At 44.3% G+C, this 21,624-nt stretch overlaps 1 protein-coding gene across 4 annotated transcripts in view; it reads right to left on the reverse strand.

Moving 5' to 3' along the window:
* Positions 1-20,225, reverse strand: part of RUNX2 (RUNX family transcription factor 2) — a 160,662-nt gene extending 140,437 nt beyond the window's left edge. For all 4 annotated transcript variants that reach the window (XM_087775503.1, XM_087775501.1, XM_087775505.1 and 1 more), the window contains exons 1-3: positions 19,922-20,225; positions 12,453-12,609; positions 6,684-6,788 (exon numbers count right to left, since the gene is read on the reverse strand). In XM_087775503.1, coding sequence (XP_087631629.1) covers positions 6,684-6,788; positions 12,453-12,609; positions 19,922-20,221 — 562 coding nt within the window. In that variant the 5' untranslated portion in view covers positions 20,222-20,225. The remainder of the gene's footprint in view (positions 1-6,683; positions 6,789-12,452; positions 12,610-19,921) is intronic.
* Positions 20,226-21,624: the final 1,399 nt, after the last annotated feature.

Below are 21,624 nucleotides of genomic sequence, written 5' to 3' on the forward strand. Positions count from 1 at the left end.
GCATCTGTGTTTCACGTCTGGGATGACCACGTTTCAGTGGACAATGTTTACATGGAGAATAAAAATAAATTTTACAAAAACCTCATAAAGAAATTTGGGATTGCCAGAAAGGAAGAACTACATGAGTACTCTACTTACACTACTCTGATGCAGTGCCTTGCTAACACATTTGCCTGTTCCCTACTTCCCAACCCACTCTGGAAAGTGGAGGGAGAGGTGTAAGAGGTGCTACAGTGAAGTATGAGAAGAAAAATGCTGATACTAGTAGCAACAAGCTAAATGCATTTCAAAAGTGAAGATGTACAAGAGTTCTCTTGGGAGGAAAGTATGGGACAAAATGGTCTGGGAACAGCTACTCTAATGCCTTTTCTTCCTCCACAGTACCTACATGGAGTAGAGTCACAGACTTATAAAAATGGCTTTCACTTTTCCCTTCCTCGTAGCTGTGCTGTATGGAGATACAGAATGAACTCACTTCCACCGTTGACTTCATCCGTTTCGTTATAACCCCTTTTTCCATCTGTATTTTTAATGGAGACTGTAGGCTATTCAGGACAAAACTCTCTTATCACACAACTACGCAGCACAACTATGCAGAGGGGCCGTGATTTTATTTGTGGCTTAGAGAGACATTTTGAATACAAACAGCAATAGCTGCAATATCAAAAAAAACCACCGTGATGGTAATCTTACATGCCAAATGTACTAGGAATAGACTGTTTGGAAGCAGTGGTTGCTCTACAATGGGACAGAAACAATCTGTTCTGTTGACAAATACAAACCAAGACTGCATTACTCTTGGTGAGGACGTCTTAGGGAATGGGTTTATGCTCAGACTTGCCCATTTGTTTTACATAATCTTCTAAAGGTCTTTTCCCTCTCACTGTAACATGGTCACTCTGTCACCTCCCTGGGCAGCAATGTCCTCCTATAGAGAGAGTCAGACAGTGCCACGTAGATCACTGAGGTTTCAGAACTGCGGCATATGAATTCAAGCCATGAGTGAACTAGGTAGGTTTCGCTTTCATCTTACCCTGTGCCCTACACCAGCAGATAAAAGTTACGATCATTGGAGAAGAAATTATTTTTGCTCTCATAGTCTATTCCTCAGACGATGAGTTTTTATGCACCAGCCCCTCTCTAGCCACGGGGGAAAAAACAAGAACTGACTGGTCCTTGGGATGCAGCTAGCCCCACCGACAGCCTCCTGGTCCCCTTGTTCCAGAGGCATGCTTCGTGGCTGGGGTAACTGTAAGCAGCCTTGCTTTGTGGGTTACACACCCATCTCAAACATAAACCTAAACCACTGGCATACATAATGTCTGGTACCTTTGATGAGGAACACTTGAATCATCCCACCAGTTTCTTACAGCCTCTGGGAATGCTCAGGAGCTCTGGTCCCCAACTAGTACAGTTTTGTGAAATTACACATTTGCAAAAATAAACCAGCAGCAAATGATAGTGAGTGAAACTATGATGTCTTGCATTTTACACTGCAAAAAGGATCTGGTGTTGTACCACTGAAATCAGAAACACTACAGCTCCTTACTGGGGACCTGAGCACAGGAGGTCAGGTCCCAGCCTGGAAGTGGACTGTGGCCATGCTCATTCACATAGGCCAACGACAGTCACAGAAAAGAACCTAAACCCCATAGCATAACCATGCTGAGCATTTCTTTGGCTGTATAATCACATTTTGCCTCGTTTCTTACAAAGGAGCATTATAACGCAAACATTAAGCTTTACAAAGTCATTTAGAGCAACTTGCAAACCACCAGACCGCCCACTCTGCCTTCCTCTGCTCCCACTTACGCTGGGAGAAATCCGGAATAACCCAGCCGATCTCAGTAGAGATTTGTCACTCTGAGAGACACCAGAGCAAGTCACAGATTTTTTAACTTCGGTTTGGCTGAAAACCCAGGACTCGCTCATCGTATCTCAGGGTATTTAGCATTGACTTTAATTAAAAACCTCCTCGCCGTGCCAAGAAGCATGCAGATGCAAACTTCCGTGTTCAGCGTGCAACGCATCGCTTGAAAAAACCGTGACGCTACATTTACAGTCTGAGGTAGATGCACAAAGTGGGACCTGCCTGTAAAATCTCCTCTTGATCTGCAAACTCTCTCTCTCTGCACTGCCCCAATTTACCGCAGTGCAAAAAACCACAGTCAAATCAATATATTCTTGGGAAGGAAGGGGGCTGGTAGAGTGGTTTTTGAAGGCAGGCCAGAGAATATTCTAAACAGGGGACACACAGCGTGTTTTAACTGCTGTGATAATTCTGCATAAAGAGATGTTAAGGATCTAGCTCCTTGCTGTAGCATGCCATGTGTCCCTGAATAAAATTACTGCCATGCAGGCTGTTAGCAGAGGAATGCGTAAACAGACAATGTATCCTTGCATCAGTTCCACAAAATGTTGCACAACACAAATGCCTCTCGATGTGTCATTTCCTGCTTGGCCACCAGCCCAGCTCCTGACAGGCAGTCAACAAAAAAAAAAAAAAGGAAAAAAAAAGGAAAAAAAAAAAAAAGAGAAAAAAAAATGAAAAAAAAAAATACTGAAAGATTTAAAGCTGTTCTACTCCAAAGCACATTCCACTAGCCCCAGACTTATCCCTCCACCCTCCGCCTTTGAAAGAAAAGAGGGAGAACTTCCTAAAAACTGTTATGGTTTTAAGTCGAGGAATCTCAAAAATCTCAATCACTTATCTGCGTTTTATAAGCCAGGTCGGCCAAACAGTTAATACAAAGGCTGAGCAGAACCTCTTGCTGGCTTTCGCTGGCTTCTGCAGCGTGCACAGACAAAAAGGCGATGTTTGCTCATACCTTTCATCACGTGTGTACCTTGCAAGCTGCAGCAGCAGAGAAATATTCAGGAGCTGAATGAAATACGGCAGTTTTTCTCCTACCGAAACGCTTCAGTTCAAAGCTCACAACCACTTTTCGATTCAAGCTGATAGAGAAAATTGTGGTCGGTGACTTAGGAGACTACCTTTAATTAGAGACGAACTAAAGTCTTTGGAAGCCAGGCAAAATATAAAAATACATAGACTTCTCCTCCCTCCTTCCTCCTGATTTCCCTCCTGACTGGGTTTCTACCAAAAGCAGCCAGAAAGGAGGACGTCTCCTATTCTAAAGGTACCACTACGGAAGGGCAAATCATTATTTCTGTATTTGTAATGAGGGAAGGCAAAGGCATTAAAGGGGGGCTTAGGTAAAGGTTTGGGGGGGGTTGTTCTGTTTTTTTTCTTCTTTTAATTCCTTTACAGTAATCTCTTGCTATCTGTCAGTCAGTTATGACCTCATGGCAACTTATTTCTCCAGAAAACTTCTTTCAGCCCTCCCAGCTGGAAGGCAGCTCTGCTGGCTAAGATGTGCATATGGCAGAGGTTTTATCCTGGATATGAGGAAAGAAAAAAATCTGCAGGATTTCCCAATGATTCCCAAAGATCTTATACAACCCCGTCTCTAGACTCCGTCACTCAGAGTGCAATGCGCTGTCTCAATCCAGCACAAAGACTGTGCAACACAGTAGATGTCCTCGGATGGTAATCTAGATAGGCTGAACTAGGTAATTAAAAATAAATAAATCTTTTCCAAGGAGAAATCATCAGAAGACCTTTCCTCATATAGAAATGGGCAGGTTTTCCTAACAGAGCAACCTGACATCACTGTCTCTATTAAAATATTTTAAAATAATAACAGAGAGGCAAGGCAGCAAGCTTCTACAAGCATGTTTAATACGACTAAATGGCACTTACATTTAAGAACCTGACTTTCTGAAGTGCTGAGCATCCAAAACACTAACTGGAGTCACTGCGTGCCGTGACTGTTCAGCACTCTCAAAGTCAAGCTCTGAATGATTGTGATATCTGTCATGGTATTGCTGCTGCTCCTACTGCTGCTGGAAAGCACGCAGCCTTCGCTCGCTCCAGTCAACTTGCCAACAGAAGGTCAGAGTGCCTTGCCTATAAACAAGCCTTACAAATTCACGATCTAAAGCATGATGTCATGTCTTAAAATGATAAGCTGGCAACAAAGTAAATGACATTTTGTAAAGATGTGCATAATTTTATGTTTACGCTACTTAGAATGAAGGTTCTAATAAGTCATCGGTTGTGTTCCTTTAAAGGGAAGTTTTATAACTGAGATGAATCACAACTGCAAAAGATCAAAGTTAAAAAACATCAATGATGCCATGGGGTACTTTTTAATCTTGTAATGAATGATGATCATGTGCTCTTATGAAGTTGGTCCAACTGCCAACGCCAGATGTGTATATTAAGAAAAAAGTTGTTTGTGATGTGACAGCTCTGGTTGAGCTGCCAGAGAGAGGAAAACTAGGATAACATGCTTGGGATGTCGAAGTGTGAAATACAGATCCTGGCAGAGAAGGGCACTATTTGCTGATACATAGTTTGTTAAGAAAAACACATTTTCTATCTGAGCCGCTCATTGACTTGAATTCCTTATTGCCCCCAACCACCTAACTTTCCTTATGCAACGTAAACGCCAGATACACTTCTTGAACAGTTACTACCAAACAGTAATAAATCTACACGAGTGCAGGGGCTCTCAGAAGGAAGCAGAACTTCAGTGAAACTCCCACAGCTCACTGAAGCTACTCTTTCCCTGAAAATTCAAGTTTACTAACTAGCTGTTCTGGAGGTGTCATAGCCTTGAAAGTATCAGGCTGCAATAACAGAACTTGCAGAACCGAACTGACCCCAGAGTAAAGCTTCACTAAGTAGTTAGCCAAAATATTAATATTCAAACGGACATTCAAGCTCAAATTTGGCTTTCTTAAAAAAAAAAAAAAAAAAAAAAAGATAAAGAAAGACACAATAACTCCATCTATGCTATAAGTTACTGAGCATTCCTAGGTATGCTCAGACAGGTATCACGTACAGAGGCCTTTCAGGTCTAAACTAAAAAACTTCAGCAGAACTTGGAAATCTTATTAAGTTATATGAACACAGCCTCACTTTTAATCCACCTATTACCAAAATGGTTAGCCCCAATGCAAGCAGGTTCCCTTTCTGTGCTACGCAGGGCAGTCCACGCTATTCTCCGCACCCCTTTCAACCCGCTCTGCTCTTTCATGGCGGTTGTGTCCTCTGCTGGGAGATTTCCTCTTTTGCGGATGCCTCAATACGTACATGGAAGCAGCCTCCAAATAGCAATGGCTAAATGATATATAACATATTCCCTGGTTTTTACTCCATGAACGCAGTTTGCCCAGTGTCTCCTACACGGAGCACCAGCCGCAGGTGAAAATTAAAAATGGGAACTGATTCAGCTCGGGAGAGAAGGCAGAACAAAAATCCCCTCGCTGTAACAGACGGACGCCTCAGCTGTGAGCAGGTAGGAACGCAAGTATCTACGTAACGAAATTTATCCATAGCTACTTGCTTTTTTTCTCTCTTATTCAAGGTGAAACTCTACAGCCTGGACAGTTCTCACCGAAGGCATTTCAGTTCCCATCTCTCAGTGTAAGAGGAGGTGACACCGCAGCGTGTATTAGCACAAGAAACACTTAACTGCCTTTCTACTTCTTCTGTCTTTGTGGTATTTTAAACAAAACCTCCATGAAAGCTCCTTAAAGGTCTCATTTGTATGTGCAGATCAAAGGCAAAATAATTATTTGAGATGCTTCCATTACAGGGATTTTTTTAATGTGGTTATTTATCAAATAATTCTTAATCTCTAAACATAATTTAAATACAGCTATACCTGGTTAATCCAATCAATTTAGAAAGAGTCGTTCTAGTTAGATTAAGAAAAAACTCCAGAACCGGCTCATCAGTGATACCCATACGATGTGAGAGTGGTTACCAGCTAAATGTGCTAGACAGAGACAGCTGTATAAATCATGATGGATTAACCAGACTTGACTGTATCTAAAAATAAGTGCTACCCATAAAACTGTTAGAACATGACAAAACACAACTGTCATAAAAATATAGCCAGTGATCATTGTAAATAGATTCTTAGTAAGTTAGGAAGTGCATTGCTATGAGGTAAACATGCTAAGTGAAAATCTGCTGGACTAGATTTAAATAAAATGTATGTTCTGTGCACAAATAAGAAACAAAGACCACGCTGTTGATATACTGTTTTTTTATCTTTCTTTGGCCCCCCGGGGTCTATGATGAGTCCATAGCCGAAAACCAATTTCATGTATGATGAGATTAACCAGGTGCATTAATTATCTGATGGCAAAAGAATTTAAGGGCAAACAAAAAGGCACTATATTATATATTTTCTCTCTGCACTAGGACTGATCCTGAAAGATCAGTCTCCTATTTTGTTCTGAATGTCTTTAGTCGGAAGCTTATGGGAGTTTAGGGAATTCAGCATGTTGCCGGATTGTATCGATTATGCCTAAATCAGATTATATATAAATACAGTGGGTTTAGTTCTCGTTTACACTGGCAGATAATGTATCAAGACCTTGATGTGAATGAGAATCAGGTTCGTGATTGCCCAAATCCAGCCAAGCACTTAAGTGTGTGTTTAATGCAAGTATGTGTGTGGTCCAATAGACTCCAAATTAAGCATGCGCTTACATATTTTGCTGAGCAAGAACCAATGTTTGACACAGATATATATTTCATTTATCGGTCTCTGTTAAACAAAATTAACCAGACGTAAGTGCAAAAATAAGAATATAATACTCACTTCTTGGCTCCCTTGGCCCATCCACTGTAACCTTTATAGCTCTGTGGTATGTGGCGACTTGGGGGGGATTTGTCAGGACAGTTATTGTCAAAGTAAAGCTCTTCCCTACAAAGGGAAAAAAACAACAAGGAATGAGTGATTACAACATGAAAACAGTCACATGCATGTTCAGTAAAGAATCAAGAGACGTTTAAAATTATTCCCTGTTGTTACCACAATCGTGAAAATTAAAAACATAACTGACCATAGGAGTTTTCCTCCCCTTCAGTTTTACTCTGTGTCAAGAATATGTCCATGTGTTGACAATCTAAATGTTCCTTATTTAATAATGGGTCATCATACAATGACAGAACAAAACTGATTCAGTGCTGAGGACAAGCCAAATTCTTTGCTCTATTGAAAGTGGTGTAAATCCAAAGCAAGTCAGATAATTTAAAAATTTACTCCAGTTTTGCAGCTGTGTGACAGAGAGCAGAATGTGGCCACATGTTATTTACTTCACACGGTTTTATCATTTCATTTGTTTGACTTGACTACAATAAGATGAGGAAAGAATATATTTTCCCCCTGGGAGTCATTTTAACAGGGAATCAGTGTCTCCTGTCCTTCATACACCAGGAGTAATATGATGATATCATTATTACTGGAACAGACTTTTTTTCCCTACATATATTCCATCTATGAAATACTAAGAAAGCCCCCAACTTTCCCGTGAGGGTGAGAAACTGCTGTGTGCACGTACATTGCTATCGTAAGCCTGCTTTTTTTTTTTTTATTATTTTTTCAAAGTGTGAATTCACGCAGAGATTGCACAAGATCATCCGCAGCCTTTAGCTGAATGAAAACGTTAAAAAGAAATAAATAAAGGGAGCTGCCTGCGTCTGAGCTCACATTCTCACAAGGCCCTGGCCCCCGTTCGGGAGACTCACTGACAGTTGTAATCTGTTAGATATGCAACGGTTAGTCATGTCAGATAGTCAAAACTGAAAACTGTTTCAAGACAGGAAAAGGTGGGCGTACAACAGTGACTCAATAAAACAGTCAGCAATCTTCGGCCTTCATGCTCATTTAAGCTGCTACTTTACCAGACACTTAAAACTCTCTTTCCCCCCCCTCACCCCCCGTGTGTATACGTGCATTTTTGTTGCTAGGGCTTTTCCTCTTGCTGAACTCTGAAGGCATTCAATCAAGGCACAAATCTTAAACGATATGTAACAGCACAAACTTAATGCAGTTTTTTCGAGCCTAATATAGAACAGCTTATATATAAGGCATAATACAGAACAGAGCTTTGGCTGTCAAACCTAGTAATTGGTCTTTCTTTCAGGTCCAAGTTGCATATCCCCCAAACCTGCCTGAGACACGCATCATTTATTATCAGGAGTGCAACTTCAAACTGTCTCGGCTATATTTTTTACGAACTAAAATGTGACATGGATTTTTTTTTAAGGAAATATAACTGTCATTTAGAGGAAAATGATTTTCCAGGCATAGCTGCGCGCCAGCTCTGCCCACCTCTCCGAGAGATGCAGGTTACAGGGGAGGTCAAGAGCTCGGCAAAGGTGCAAAAATCTCCGGAGGCTGAATTTTGCCCCAGTGGAGATGCAGGGCTGAAGGTGGCTTTCCTCAGTTTCATTGGGAAAGGGATTATTTCTCAAATCTTTTGAGAGTGACCATCACAGGAGGAGAGTTAGGTGTATGTACGACGTCCAGTCTTTGTCCAGTCCTGCCCACACGCCGTCTCCAGAGGTAAACTGTGTGTCCTGCCAGCGTACAGCGTGTGCCAGGCAGCCTTCGGACACCCAGCAACAGCCCTGCTGAAGCACACGGTGCCTCCACGCCTGCCTGTTTAGGGCTGCAAAGGGCCCGTGCTTTTTATCCCTCTCCAAGTAGGAACTCAGCCTATTGCTTAGATATATATATAAATTCACCAGGGACAGGTTTAAGGCCTCCTTCAGCGCCAGCCTGTCACATCAAAAAGTTCTGACTGTGAAATGGTGTGATGATGCCATTCTGATCACAGACACCCATATGGAGTGGGTAGAATATTATTGGTAACAAAGATACGAAAGGGATTTTCCGCATACCTTTGAATGAAGAATTTGGCCTTCCAATCCTACCGTTCCATTTATATGCCAAATCAGTATAAAAGTCTATCATGACTAAAAATTAACCCAACAAAATATACTGTTTGTAAGACCCTGTAAAATCACGTCTGTGTGATTTTCTGCACTAAATGTATCTCAACAGGATACAGCGTCCAGAAAAAAAATGCATTCCTTCACATCTAGAAGAGCTACGTTTTGACCTCGCCTGTGAGCGCTTCTAAATTATCACCTCTCAGCCGGCCTAAGCTGAACAGGTAAGCATCTAATTTGAAAGGGAAACTGGTTTTGTTCCCTGAGATTCTAGCAAACCGAAGCATTAATGAAGTAACACTGACGAAGCCCCCTCGCACCCAGTAAACACCACATCACTTCATCGCGGGGAGCCGCGCGGCCCTGCCAGCACACTCAGGTTCCAGAGCTTTCAAGAGATGATTTACATATTACAGGATGAAGAAGAAAATAAATTTTTAAGGTCCCCTGTTTCAGTGATGCTTATGCCTTCCACAGATATTTCACAGATATCCCTCCTCAGCTACGAAATCCTTTAATGCACTTTTTATCACCTTTCTTTATTGCCCTTAGTCATTTCAACTATCCCCTTTTAGAGGTTAAAGACTAATTGTAGTTCTCTTTTATTAAATTCCCCAGCCAAGCAGTCATCTGGCACTATTGCTTCAGTGTGTCTAAACTGTGCATTCTTTGTTATTCACACATGTGAGCCGAGCTGACACAGAGGAGGACAAGATGGACATATGCTGAAGCACAAGGCAAACCCCAGAAATTAGCTTGAAAGGAGACTCGGCAGCTTGTGTGTGTTGCATATTTTTTCAGTTAGATGCTAATGTGATTAAAGTATCAGGACACAACAAAATTAAGGTTATGATCCTTTGCTTATTGAAGACAGGAATTCTTTCTTCTCTGAGCTGTGGATCGGGGCTTGTAAAAGCGAGCTACTGCCTGAAAACCACATACAAACAACTTCTGCATTCACATAAAGCGCCCCGGTTACTTATTCTTATGAATCCAGAAAAGGTGTTTAAGAGAAATTATACAAACAGAAACGTGAAGCTTCTGTCAGGCAAGCAACATTAATATGTATAAAAATCAAGTTTCTCCATTGAGCCATGGGAAGGAAGAAAAAACGTGGGAGAGGAGGCGAAGTGGTAAGCTGATGATTCAGACTTCACAATCAAATTTAGAGATACAGAGATCAAAGAGAAAGCTGTTTAGAAAGATGTAAATCTAAAGTCAGGAACAGGTGTGGATTAGTTTCTCGCCACTGAAAAGTTATTTCTTTATTAGTTTATTTTTCCTGTCCTACTTCAAGACCTGTATCTACCGGTATTTGTCTACATAAGGAACTTTCTCACTTCTGTTTGCAACTACTGCTTTCTTTCCCTGCTATTTTAAGCAGAGTTCTAAAAATCTATCATTAATGATAACTCTTTCTGCTTCTCTCCCTCTCTCTCTCCCCCTCTCTGTTCTAAGTCTGGAAGACAAGTCTGGACCAATTTCTCCATCCTGCCTCTGGCAGCAGAATGCAGCATTTCAGATCCTCCACCGAGTCCCGGCTGCTTCAAAGGAAAAGCCCTACTTTCTTCCGTTAAGATCATAAGAAATATAGGGGGAGGGGGTCAGCTCTGTTTGGACATAATTACACTTCATCAAAAGAAGCTTTCTTCATCTTCCATGCGTGAAAAGTCTGCAAGCAGTTAAGTCAGTCTTTTTTCTTCCTTTTTTTTTTTTTTTTTAAATATAAAAATTGCTATTTGGGAAACTAGCCAAAACTCAGAAAGCCAATATAGTAAAACAGTGCACACCCTTTGTTTTTCTTTGAAGTCTCTTAAATAAATATGTTGAGGATTTGAAAAGTACACTATCGCTTTTCCATAGATTCTACCCAGATTGATCAGAGAAAAAGTCTATTCCAAGTCTGCTAGATGCAAATATAAATTAAACTACTGGAACCAAATTTTAGGAGGTTTGTGTTTGTATGGGTCTGTAGCCGTATTTACTGAGGCTTTAGGCCCCCTATTTCATTTCCTATGCTTTAATAAAAAGTATATATCATAGGTTTCAAATGAAATTCACAGATCAGAGGTAGTACATCACATTTCAGTTCTTTTTCAGCACTACTGAAAGACTGATACACTACTGAACTTTTACTGTAAGGCAGCATTAGGGATGGAGCCAGAGAACTTTCAAACCTAATCCATCAGCAGAATAACAAAGCAGACTGGTTTTTTTAAAGCAAGCAAGACAAATGGAAGAGATAGGTAACACCTTATCCAAAAGGGCAATAAACTCCGTATTTATGTTGCATTACTTTTGCGACAGTTATTCTGTATTTCAAGTTATTCTTTATTATCAATACTTTTCAAGTTGTAAAATGAAAAAGAGAATTGTTGGCCAGCTCACTAAAATAACAAATAGCCATTGTAAGCCATGCTTATGGAATCATTTTCACAAAGCACTTGTAATTGTAAAAGTGTGCTGACTGATTTAGACTATCTAGGCCTCTGTCATATGTTTAATTTTTTTTGGACAAATACTCTTTCCTTCCTTAAGATGAATTACAACTGCTTTCTGAAGAATATTACTGTAAAATTAGCTTTATTGCTAATTTCCCAACACAGTTGTTCAGCTTCTATTGCTTTATTTTGCCCCGTGCAGGGCTAGTTTAAAAATGGAATAATTACTTCCAATACATAAAGAAAAAAAGATACGTAGGTTGAATCAAGGGCTGATACAACAAGCCCCCTCTGAAGATTCCTGCAGCAAAAACTGAAGTGCCAGCTTCCTTCAAGCTACCCTTTCAATCATTACCTCAAATTTGAAAGCAGCTAACAAGGTTCTTAAAGAGGAATTCTTGCAAACTTGCAATGATTACAAGGGCTTCCTATGAGTGCAGTGCAGTTCCCAGATTATAGGAAGCTCCTAAACAGCTGGAAGACAATGACAGCACTCTATATCTTCAAAAAAATTGAAAGTTACCCTGTCATTTAAAGTAAAAGTTAAATTTAGTTCAAGCCCAAGCTTACCAGCAATTCATAAAAAGTCAACCAGTTTACTAAACAGAAAAGTAGGGCTTATTTTTGCAGGTCATATGCAGTTTGATCATAAAGGGCAGGGAAGTCACTAGAAAGCTTTCTACCAATAGCTGTAAACCCTTAAAGATGTAAGCAAGCCCTTAAAGAATATAACCTATAGCACATGTGATATGCAAAATCTCCTTAATTATAGGTCTTCTACAACAACTTCAGAAGCAGCTCTACTGCTAAAGGGAATTCTCCATCTCTCATTGCCATGGCCTGAGATACACACTCTGACTACACATAGCTCAGATCACCAGCACCCCCATTTCCTTCTACCTTTGCTGTGTGATTAAAATAGGGAAGCAGGTGAATTCTGTGAATCATTTTTCAAAATCTGTCTCTCATGAAAACGTACGGACACGTGAGGAGGCAGAAAAACTTAAGAGAAACACTTAACTTGGTTTGCACAAATGCTGAAGTTTGCAAATAAAACATGCACTCATTCCTCCAAATGAAAGGCCGACAGCGTTGTATTTACAGATTGATGAGTATTTCATTGCAAAGTGAGTTTGACGTCTAGACATTGTTTTTACTTCATTATGGACATGTAAAATGCAGTGGCCTACCTCTTCCACTTCTGCCCACAAATCGTAAGTCATTAAACCTGGCCACCTGGTTCTTCATCACGGCAGAAGCGTTTCGCAGCTCTGCAGAGTAGTTCTCATCGTTTCCAGCCATGACGGTGACCACCGTCCCATCGGGCACTTCTCCTAAGGCCACCACCTGTTAAAAGGGGAAGACAAGCACAACTCGTGAAGCCGCACTTTGACAACGCGTGTCTCCATCCCAGCTTTGCAGGCTGCCATGCTCATTACGAAGCTCTGTGGCAGCTTCTCCAGCCCGCTGTGGTGAAGAGCCATGTATTAGCTGAACACAGAACAAAGTGCCACATCAAACAAAGAAACATCTTGTATTGTCTCCCTTTCTCATAGCCTAATAGGGAGTTTCTTCTTTGTTACATTTCTTCAGAAACATCTAACATCCTTATGTAGAGTGTATGGTTTAATGCTTCCTGAAGGCCAACTTTGTTCTTAGCAACCAGCGAGCAGCGAGAAAACATGAGGCATGGCTCGTATCCATAAGTTATACGCAGGAGCGCATTTGAAATGGAAAGTTAGAAATCAGTATTAGCAGCCATATCACCCAGATTTGGTTCTACTTCTCTGCTGGTTGCACCCATCACTCTGACCCCGGAGCTCCTCAGACTTCAAACTAGAGAGAAATCCCCATCTACCCGTCCCAGGAGTGGCACCGGGGCATTAGCAGGCACGGCTCTCCACCCAACACGCTGCGGTGATGGAGCACTTCGTGGCTGGAATTCAAACTCTTCAGATGCAGTATAAAACAAAGGCTGTATTTCCTCGCAGGCATGTAAATTTTCATAGCGCTCGCAAGAGTCGCGTGTGGTTAGCGCTGATACCTCCCTCAAATTCCAGGACGGGTGATCAGAAGATATTAAAGTATTTCTCCTTACGTTTCAACTAGCTGATAGTCTCACTTTTATGCTTCAGTGGTTGTGTAGTGCTCCAACATCTGGTTAGATAAATGCCACGGAGCAGGCAGCTCCTCTCTTCTAATTTGAAAACACCAGGGACACCTACAGTGTTACTGCACTGTGACTTTTTAAAGTAAAAATAAAGTTAAATAGGAGTACTAAGTTACTAGGAAGAAAATATACGTTTCTTCAGATGGGGTAAGAAAAGTCCAGAAAAGTATCAAGAAAATCATTTCCTTTTGCCCAGTTAACTAATACCGACGCTGGAAATAAATTTGTAACAAAAAGAGATTCACAAATACTGCATGGCTGAGCTCTAACTTGAAAAAAAGTAATCTTGAGGTACAAAGCCTGTCCCCTTGCAGCTTCTACCAGTTCACATGGTCAGATATGACTTTCTATATTATTCAGAGTAATTTATTCTGTCTCCTGAAATATATATTACATTTTGTCATAAGCCCTGCTTGAAATGTCTTTCCCATAAATGATCATGTCTGAAACTAATAATTGCAGGTTGCACTTTAAAATTAATTAAGTGGAAAGAATAAGGAGTTCTGAATATATAGGGAGAGCATGATGTGGCCCAGTGCACTTGTACAATGTTTCTGTAAAACAATAAAAATTAATGACAAAGGTATACAAACTCTGAAAATATCTAAAACAGACTGTATTAGTGGAAATGATAGCTTGTCTTATTAAAAAGAAATATTGAAGAGAAGGAAGCAAGCAAAGCTGAAACGCTGAATAAAAAGGATCTACCCTGGTGGTGCCTGTTTTCCCATAAAACACCAGGTAATACCACCCCAAACTGTAAACTGAGTTTTGCCACAAAATACTGTGAGGTCTCCGTCTATCAAGCAAAGATTTTACTTTAAAATTATATGAACGTCCCTGAAGATAAAAACACAGGAACCACTGTTGTGGATAAGATCTGAGGTCCCACTAGCTCACTGCCCGGGGTCTGACAGCAACCAGGTCTGACGGCTTCACAGTGAGGTGTAAGGAATAATAAATAATAATCAGATAACAAATTATATTCTGCTGAACAGATTATAGAGCTGACTCTAACCCTTAATAAATGGATATTGGCTCAAACTCTGAAGCATGGGGCTTGAGACTACTTATAAAACACTCCCTTCCCAGTTTGCGATAGACCACGTTATCGCGGGACAGTCTTGTCATGCACTTTAGCATCCAGGGGAGTTGCAACCTATGCTTTTTATATCTCACGAAACAAAACAAAACAAAACAAAAAAAAATCACATTAACTCCAGAAATGCAAAGAAGCCGAGAGCACAGGAGGAAGTGCGAGTCTGCCAGGGGCCTCGGAAGAGGGAGCGAAACGACTGCAGCCTCAGCTCACCTCCTTCTCTCGAGGTAACCAGAGCACGGAGCAGGCAGCGGCATCGCGGCTCCGTCTCAACCCGCCTCCCGAACACGGGTCCAGCTTGCAACACCTGGGCACGAGGCAGCAAAACCTCTTAAAAGGCCCCCCCGTTGCTTTTCAGAGGTTTCCTCCCTACCCTTTCCACTCGACGATGTCAGTTCAATTTGTCAGCTGAGGCATCAGCCCGAACCTGCACGTGCCGCTGCCAGAGCCACCGGGCTGATCGTGCCTAATCAAGAACGGCATCATAACTAACATGCACCGGCTTTTTGATGCGGTATGATGCAATATCGCTATTCGTCTCGCTAGGAAAAGACCGAAGGAAAAGCCAAACTGAAATTGGAGGTGAAAATAAAAACTTTGGCTAATAAAAGTCCGTCCTATTACATGCTAAGCTCCCCTGCTACGCAACAGGAGCAAAGTGCCTGCTCTTTTCCTGATTTCATCCTTTTTTTGCCATGAAATACCAGAAGACTGTTGCACACATACATAAGAGCACTGGTTAGAAAAAAGCTCTGCAAAACAAGTTTGAAACCTGGAGAAATACACACCGTTTTGAGAATTTTAAAAAGTAACTTCACCTACTGAAAGCCTGTTGGCATAACACCTGATTCGGTAATTTTATGCCATGTATCAATCCAAAATTATTTACATATTCTTAGAAAGCAGATTGTAAGTGCACTGTGAAATGAATAAGGACTGCATAAAAAATTAAAGACTAAAAGTAGCCACAGTGCGCATTCCTTACCTATTCTTCAAACATAAATATCTCTACTGTTTCAAAATCTTCATTTTTCATATTAAACTACCTACACATTTTGGTGATTAAAGATAGACTTTGCTTTTGCTCTTTTTTTAACTAAAGCTCAAAAAGGCACATAAAATCAGATGAAGCCACAAAATAAAACCAAACCAATTCTTACAAGATGAAAATAACGATGTATTTTTTGCATAACACAATTCTCGTCTGGTTAGGCAACCTGTTTGCCCAGTTTCGGTCCGGTGGGATTTGAACTGGCCAAAGTATGCACCCTAAAGACAGAAGTTATAAGCACGAAGCAAAACTACTGTACAACAGCAGGTACTAAGACTTTCTGCAGAGTAAAATGCTTGTTTGGAAAAAAAGCTAGTGTACATGCTAAATAGTTCCTCTCCAACATTGATATCTACCACTTCAACAACTTTTCTTGCGAAAGACTGAATTCAAACAGCCTCTGAATATAAAACCTTCCGTAGTGAGAACGCCTTTTCCAGAGATTGCCAAAAGAGCATCTGATACTATTAAAAATATTTTAATGTTCTGTAACTTAAAACAGAATAACTGATTTGCACTACTTTTTGTTTCAAAATATACATCTGGGCTGACAATTTGTACAGCAGGTTTCAGCTTGAACCTATTTAAAACAGCTGAGTTATAAACTCTGAAAATTGGGGTTTGGAGTAGAAATGCTGACAGACCCTTAACTACTGTGGTGCTACTGGGGAGAGGTTTTAGACTTCACGTCCCTATTTTTTTTCCCTGCCTTTAGGTCCACTAAGTCTCTTCGCTACTATCAGCATCATACAGAAGCCACTTGTAACATCTAACGTGGCAATTTGGGTCTTGATGACTTTCAGTAAAAACTCCCAGGCAGATACAGAAAGAGAGGGCCAAATGCTGACGAGTCTCCTCGAATAAAGTAGCGCTGGCCATTGAGATTAAGAAGTGAATATGATTTGGACCTGGGTGCACAATATCTATTTCTGTTATGCTGGAATATCACTAGATAGTTAGAGCTATATTAATAGCTACTCGTCTAATACTCTTCCCCACAAAACCAGTTTGCGTTAACAATCTTATTAGTTAGCACACTCAACACGGACTCCCTCCCCAGCGCATGTAAATATTAATGCTTAAAATTCAAATCTAATGCTAAGCCAACATTAGTTCAAAAAATTATAATCAAACCCAGCACTGTTTATAACATACTTCCGCTCCTGCATATGATTTATATCTGTTTTTTTAAATTAAAACAGTGCTATATCCAGAGTACTTTTTAACTAGAGATCTCTGCGAGAGAATTATGACACACTTAACACACCACTCAAAACATTATCATCAACATTTTATTTATTGCCAATAAACCTCCAAAAAGTTTGTTGTCTGTGAGCTATTTTACTTTCAAGTTACTGTTTAGCCGAGATTTCTATAGCCCAAATCTGTCTTTTTTTTCCCTTTTCAGAGACAATTCCCATTCTGTTATATCGCAGTCAAGTGTTTCACTGTATGACACATGCAGCTTCTTTGCTCTAAAACCACTGGACAGCTGCATGCAAGTTACACTGGAAAAATGAAATAATTTTTTAAATGGTCAAAATTATTTCAACTGAGTTTCAAATTAATTTACCAGTAAATAAGGGCGTATATATCTTCGGCATATTTACAAAAGTATGCGCCGCATACTGCACGTGCAAACGCGGAGGCACCCACAGCGGAAGGGTGCAAGGGGCAATGCGTACTCCTGCTGCACCAGTAAATCGGTCAAATCTATACCTGCCCGTCAGCAATGCAAAGAGAGGGCCCAAATAGAAGACATGTATATGTATATGAACACAAAAAGATTGGGGAACGGTCTAATCCTTTTTCTGGCCTTTTATCGCATGTAAGTACTCTTATTGTAATAATATTCTGAATAGTTTAATATTTAGTTTAGATCTTTCCCTTATTCTAATGAACTGTGACCGCATCCTTTGAATTGCTGTAAGGTAGGAGAAGGCTCAGACGGTTCAAACGAAAACTGCAATGCGAGTGCAATAACGTAAGAGCTCTCGCGTCCCTCTATAAAGAGTAACTATAATACCAACTGAATCTAACGCTCAATTAAATTATAATCACGGTTCTCTGAAAGCTCCTCCTCCTTACCCCGCAGCCCCTGTGAATCAGAATCCCCGTGATCCACACCTAGAGAGCCTCTGAGTGCTACGCCGAGTTACCGAACCAGAAGACACCCCATTTTCCTCCTATTTCCACCCAGTCTGACCCTGGTGACCTGCGCAAGCAGGCCCCGTGCAAAGGGCTCCTCTGCAACCCCAGCCGCTTCCCCCACGCCGGAGCGCCTTAGTCAACCTCATCCACACCCCCATCACATTTTCAAAGCAAAGCTGCATCTCTATCACCAGTCACTTTAAAGCCAGCTCATTTAACCACTTCTACTCATTTTTGCCAGAGAAATCGGCCGTGATAACACGGCTAGCAATCGGGAAACGCAAGAACAAGGCGATGTTCTGGAAACGCGCTGGGTGAGACCGTTTCCAAACTCCTCTGCCTTTTGAGCCCTTTCCAGGTGCGTTATTTTTCAGGTAGCGGGTGTGGGAGCCGTGAGCCTCTCGCAGGGCCACCCCACCCCGGCTCCGACCCCGCACCCCGCTCGGGCAGGTGCTCCGGGACACCCGACCAAAGGCCACGGGAGAGAAAACTGCGGGGGAATGCTTTCAAATATTGCCAGGAGAGGAAAAAGTCTTGCTTTCAAGCACGCAATTATTGTTGTTATTATTACAGTTTTTTACAAAATCTTTTCCTCTCATTAGCACGCTGTGGGGATGTAGACAGAAAATTAAAAGCAGCATCCCCGGTGCGGATCGGGGTGGTATTTATTACTGAAACGTGCGAGCCCTGCCAAGGAGAGCGTCTTCTGGCCAGACACTTCCTCGCTTGTCCACCAGGAGAAGTGAAGGGGCCCCGACCCCCCCCCCAGGAGCCCCGTCCCCCCCTTCCCAGCCCCATCGCAGCCCGGGCTGCTTCTGGGGTAGGGGGGCAATGCCCCGGCCCCCCCCCCCAGCCCTGTGCCCCCAGGCTGACCCTCGGCCCCAGCCCCCCCAGCACGCTCCGAAGCCACCCCGAATCCCCCAGGCCCACCCCCGGGAGCGGGGAGGGAGGCAGGGGCACCCCCGGGGGTGAGGTACTGGGTTGGGGGGGGGGGGGGGCACTCACTTTGCACCCTCACACTGAGCTCCGGCCGACGGGTGAATCCCCCCTTCCTCAGGGAGGGAAAGCAGAGGCTTATTTTAAAAAAAGGCAAGCCGGGAGAGAGGCTGTGGGGAGCAGGGGGTGTCTCCAGGGGTGCTGCTGAGGGGGGCACGGGGTGCCCAAGGGCTGCGGGGGGAAAGGCCGGCACTGCCGGGCCCCGCGGGGACGGAGATAACGGGATGGCTCCGGGGGAGCAGGGGGTGCACGGCCGGGGGGGCACCGGAGCCGCTGCAGGCCGGGGGGGGGGGGGGAGGCACGGCGGGGGGTGCACGGGAGGCATCGGGGTGCGGTGGGGGGGGGGACGCCTCGCAGGACAGGGGGCACAGGAGGACAGAGGGGACGGAAGCGACTGCAGGACGGGGGGACTGGAGGCACAGCGGGACGGGGGAGCACACAGACTCTGCAGGGCGGGGGGTGCGGGGGCACAGCGGGACGGGGGCAGCACTGAAGGACGGGGGGCACGGGGGGCACAGCAGGACGGGGACGGGATACAGAAGCCACTGCAAGACTTGGGGGTGGTACAGGAGGCATTGCAGGACTGGGGGGCAGAGAAGCCCCTGCGGGCCGGGGGCACAGGAGCCCCTGAAGGACACCGGGGGCACAGAAGCCCCTGCAGGCCGGGGGGGCACAGAAGGCATTGCAGGATGGCGGAGGGGGGGGCACAGAAGCCCCTGCGGGCCTGGAGGCATTGCAGACTGGGGGTGCACAGAAGCCCCTTTGGGACCGGGGGGGGGACAGGACCCCCTTTAGGACACAGGAGGCACAGGAGACATTGCAGGACCGGGGTGGTCAAAAGCTCCTGCGGGCGGGGGGGCACAGGAGGCACCGCAGGACGGGGGGGGGCGGGCAGAGAAGCCCCTGCGGGCCGGGGCGGGGGGGCACAGGAGGCACCGCAGGACACAGAGGGCACAGGAGGCACTGCGGGGGGGGGGGGGAGGGGGGGGGGCAGAGAAGCCCCTGCGGGCCAGGAGGCACTGCGGGCCGGGGGGGCAGAGAAGCCCCTTTGGGACACTGGGGGCAGAGAGGCCCCTGCGGGCCGGGGGGGGCAGAGGCGGCTCTGCGGGAGGAAGCGCGGCGCGGCGCGGCGCGGCACGGCGCGGGGGGAGGCAGCCCCGGCCGGCGGCGGCTGCGGGAGGGGGTGTCTCACCTTGAATGCCACCGGGAGGGTCTTGTTGCAGCGCCAGTGCGAGGGCAGGACGGAGCAGAGGAAGTTGGGGCTGTCGGTGCGGACCAGCTCGGCGGGGTGGTCAGCGATGATCTCCACCATGGTGCGGTTATCGTGGGGGCGCAGCCTGGGCACGGCGGCCGCCGCTTCTTGCTGCTGTTGCTGCTGCTGCTGCTGTTGGGCTACTACGACCGGGCTGACTTCGCTCATCTTGCCGGGCTGCAGGCTGCTGGAGGGGGGGCTGAACCTCCGGCTGGTGCTGGGATCTACGGGAATACGCATCACAACAGCCACAAGTTAGCGAATTGGGGGGCGGGGGGGGGAGCGGTAGGGGGATCGCTGGAGGAGGCGTGTAGTGGGGGGTGTGGGTTGCAAAAAAAAAAAAAAAAATAGCGAAAAAAGGGGTGAATGAAAAAGTGGAGGGGTGAGGATAAGGGGCAAAAGAGCAAATCAGGCAAAAAAAAAAAAAATCAGGCGCGGATTAAACGCACGAGAAAAAAAAAATCTCAGTCTGTTTTTGTTTGGGTTTTTTTTTAAAGAAAGATGGACGGGGCGGGGGGCGATGCCGGGCGGGGGGCGCCTGCAGCCCGGAGCAGCGAGGAGAGAGTCTGGCTGTGGGGTCCGGGGCTGCCCCGCTTAGCAAAGCCCGGCTGGAAACTGCATGGTCCCGGCTTCTGCCCAGCTGCAAAACGCTGCTGCTTCTCCTCCTCCTTCCTTCCTTCCTTCTTGCACAGTCTCTCTGCTCTTTTCCCTCCTTCTAGCCACCGCTTCTTCCCTCAAGTGCTTGAATTTCTTTCCTTTTTCTTCCCCTCCCTCCCCGTCCTCTTTTCCTTTTCGGATTTTTCAAAAGGTTGTTGGGGGAGAAGGAAAACTCGCTGCTGGTTCGGCTTCCTGGGCTGCTGCTGTTGGCGGCCGCCAGAAGAGGAGCGTAACTCTCGAACCCGGCGAGGGGGTGTTCAGGGGAACGTCCCGATTTCCTCCGAAGAAATCTTCCTCCTCCGGACCAAACAAATAAATAATAAAAAAAAAAAACAAAACAAAACCAAACAGGAGAAAAGGAGCAAACAAAAAAGGCTCGCTGGGACAGAGGCGAGGAGCCGCTGGGCTCCCCCGCTTATTGCCTTTGGCTTCAGGAAGCGGGAGCTCGGGAAGGGGCTTGGGAAAAGTGGCTCCCCCCCGCCAAAAAAAAAAAAAAAAAAAAAAAAAAAGGCGCTCCCGAAGCGATTTCGGCGTGGAAAGCAAGTTACTGGGGTTGGTGGGGTGAGGAGGAAAGTCACACGAGTGATAGTGGAAAGAGAGGCTTTAGCCGGTTCCTTTGGGAGGATCAGGACTTAAGAAAAGTTGAACTTTCGGATTGCCAGGGAAAAAAAAGCGGGGAGCATAGTTGAAAATAAAAAAAAAACCAAACACCCCAAAACACCCCTCCTTAGGCTGATTTCTAAAATATGACCAAGTAAACTCTGGGAAAAGGCAGCCTCGGTGCAGTCCGGTCCTTTTAATTAAGTCGCTGCTGGATCCAAGTCCGTTGAGTTGAATAGGCTAACAAAAATCTTTTTTTTTTCCGCCCTTGATGAACAACAGCAGCAAAAAAATCATTAAAATGTCGGTTTGTTTGAGTTATTTTTCTTTCTGAAAAATCTTTTTTTTTTTTTTTAAAAAAAAGGCAACAAAACCCAACAAACTTC

The sequence above is a fragment of the Nipponia nippon genome, unplaced genomic scaffold (assembly GCF_047370975.1).
Source record: "Nipponia nippon isolate SJK-2023a ecotype South Korea unplaced genomic scaffold, ASM4737097v1 scaffold_4, whole genome shotgun sequence".
NCBI classification, from domain to species: Eukaryota; Metazoa; Chordata; class Aves; order Pelecaniformes; family Threskiornithidae; genus Nipponia; species Nipponia nippon.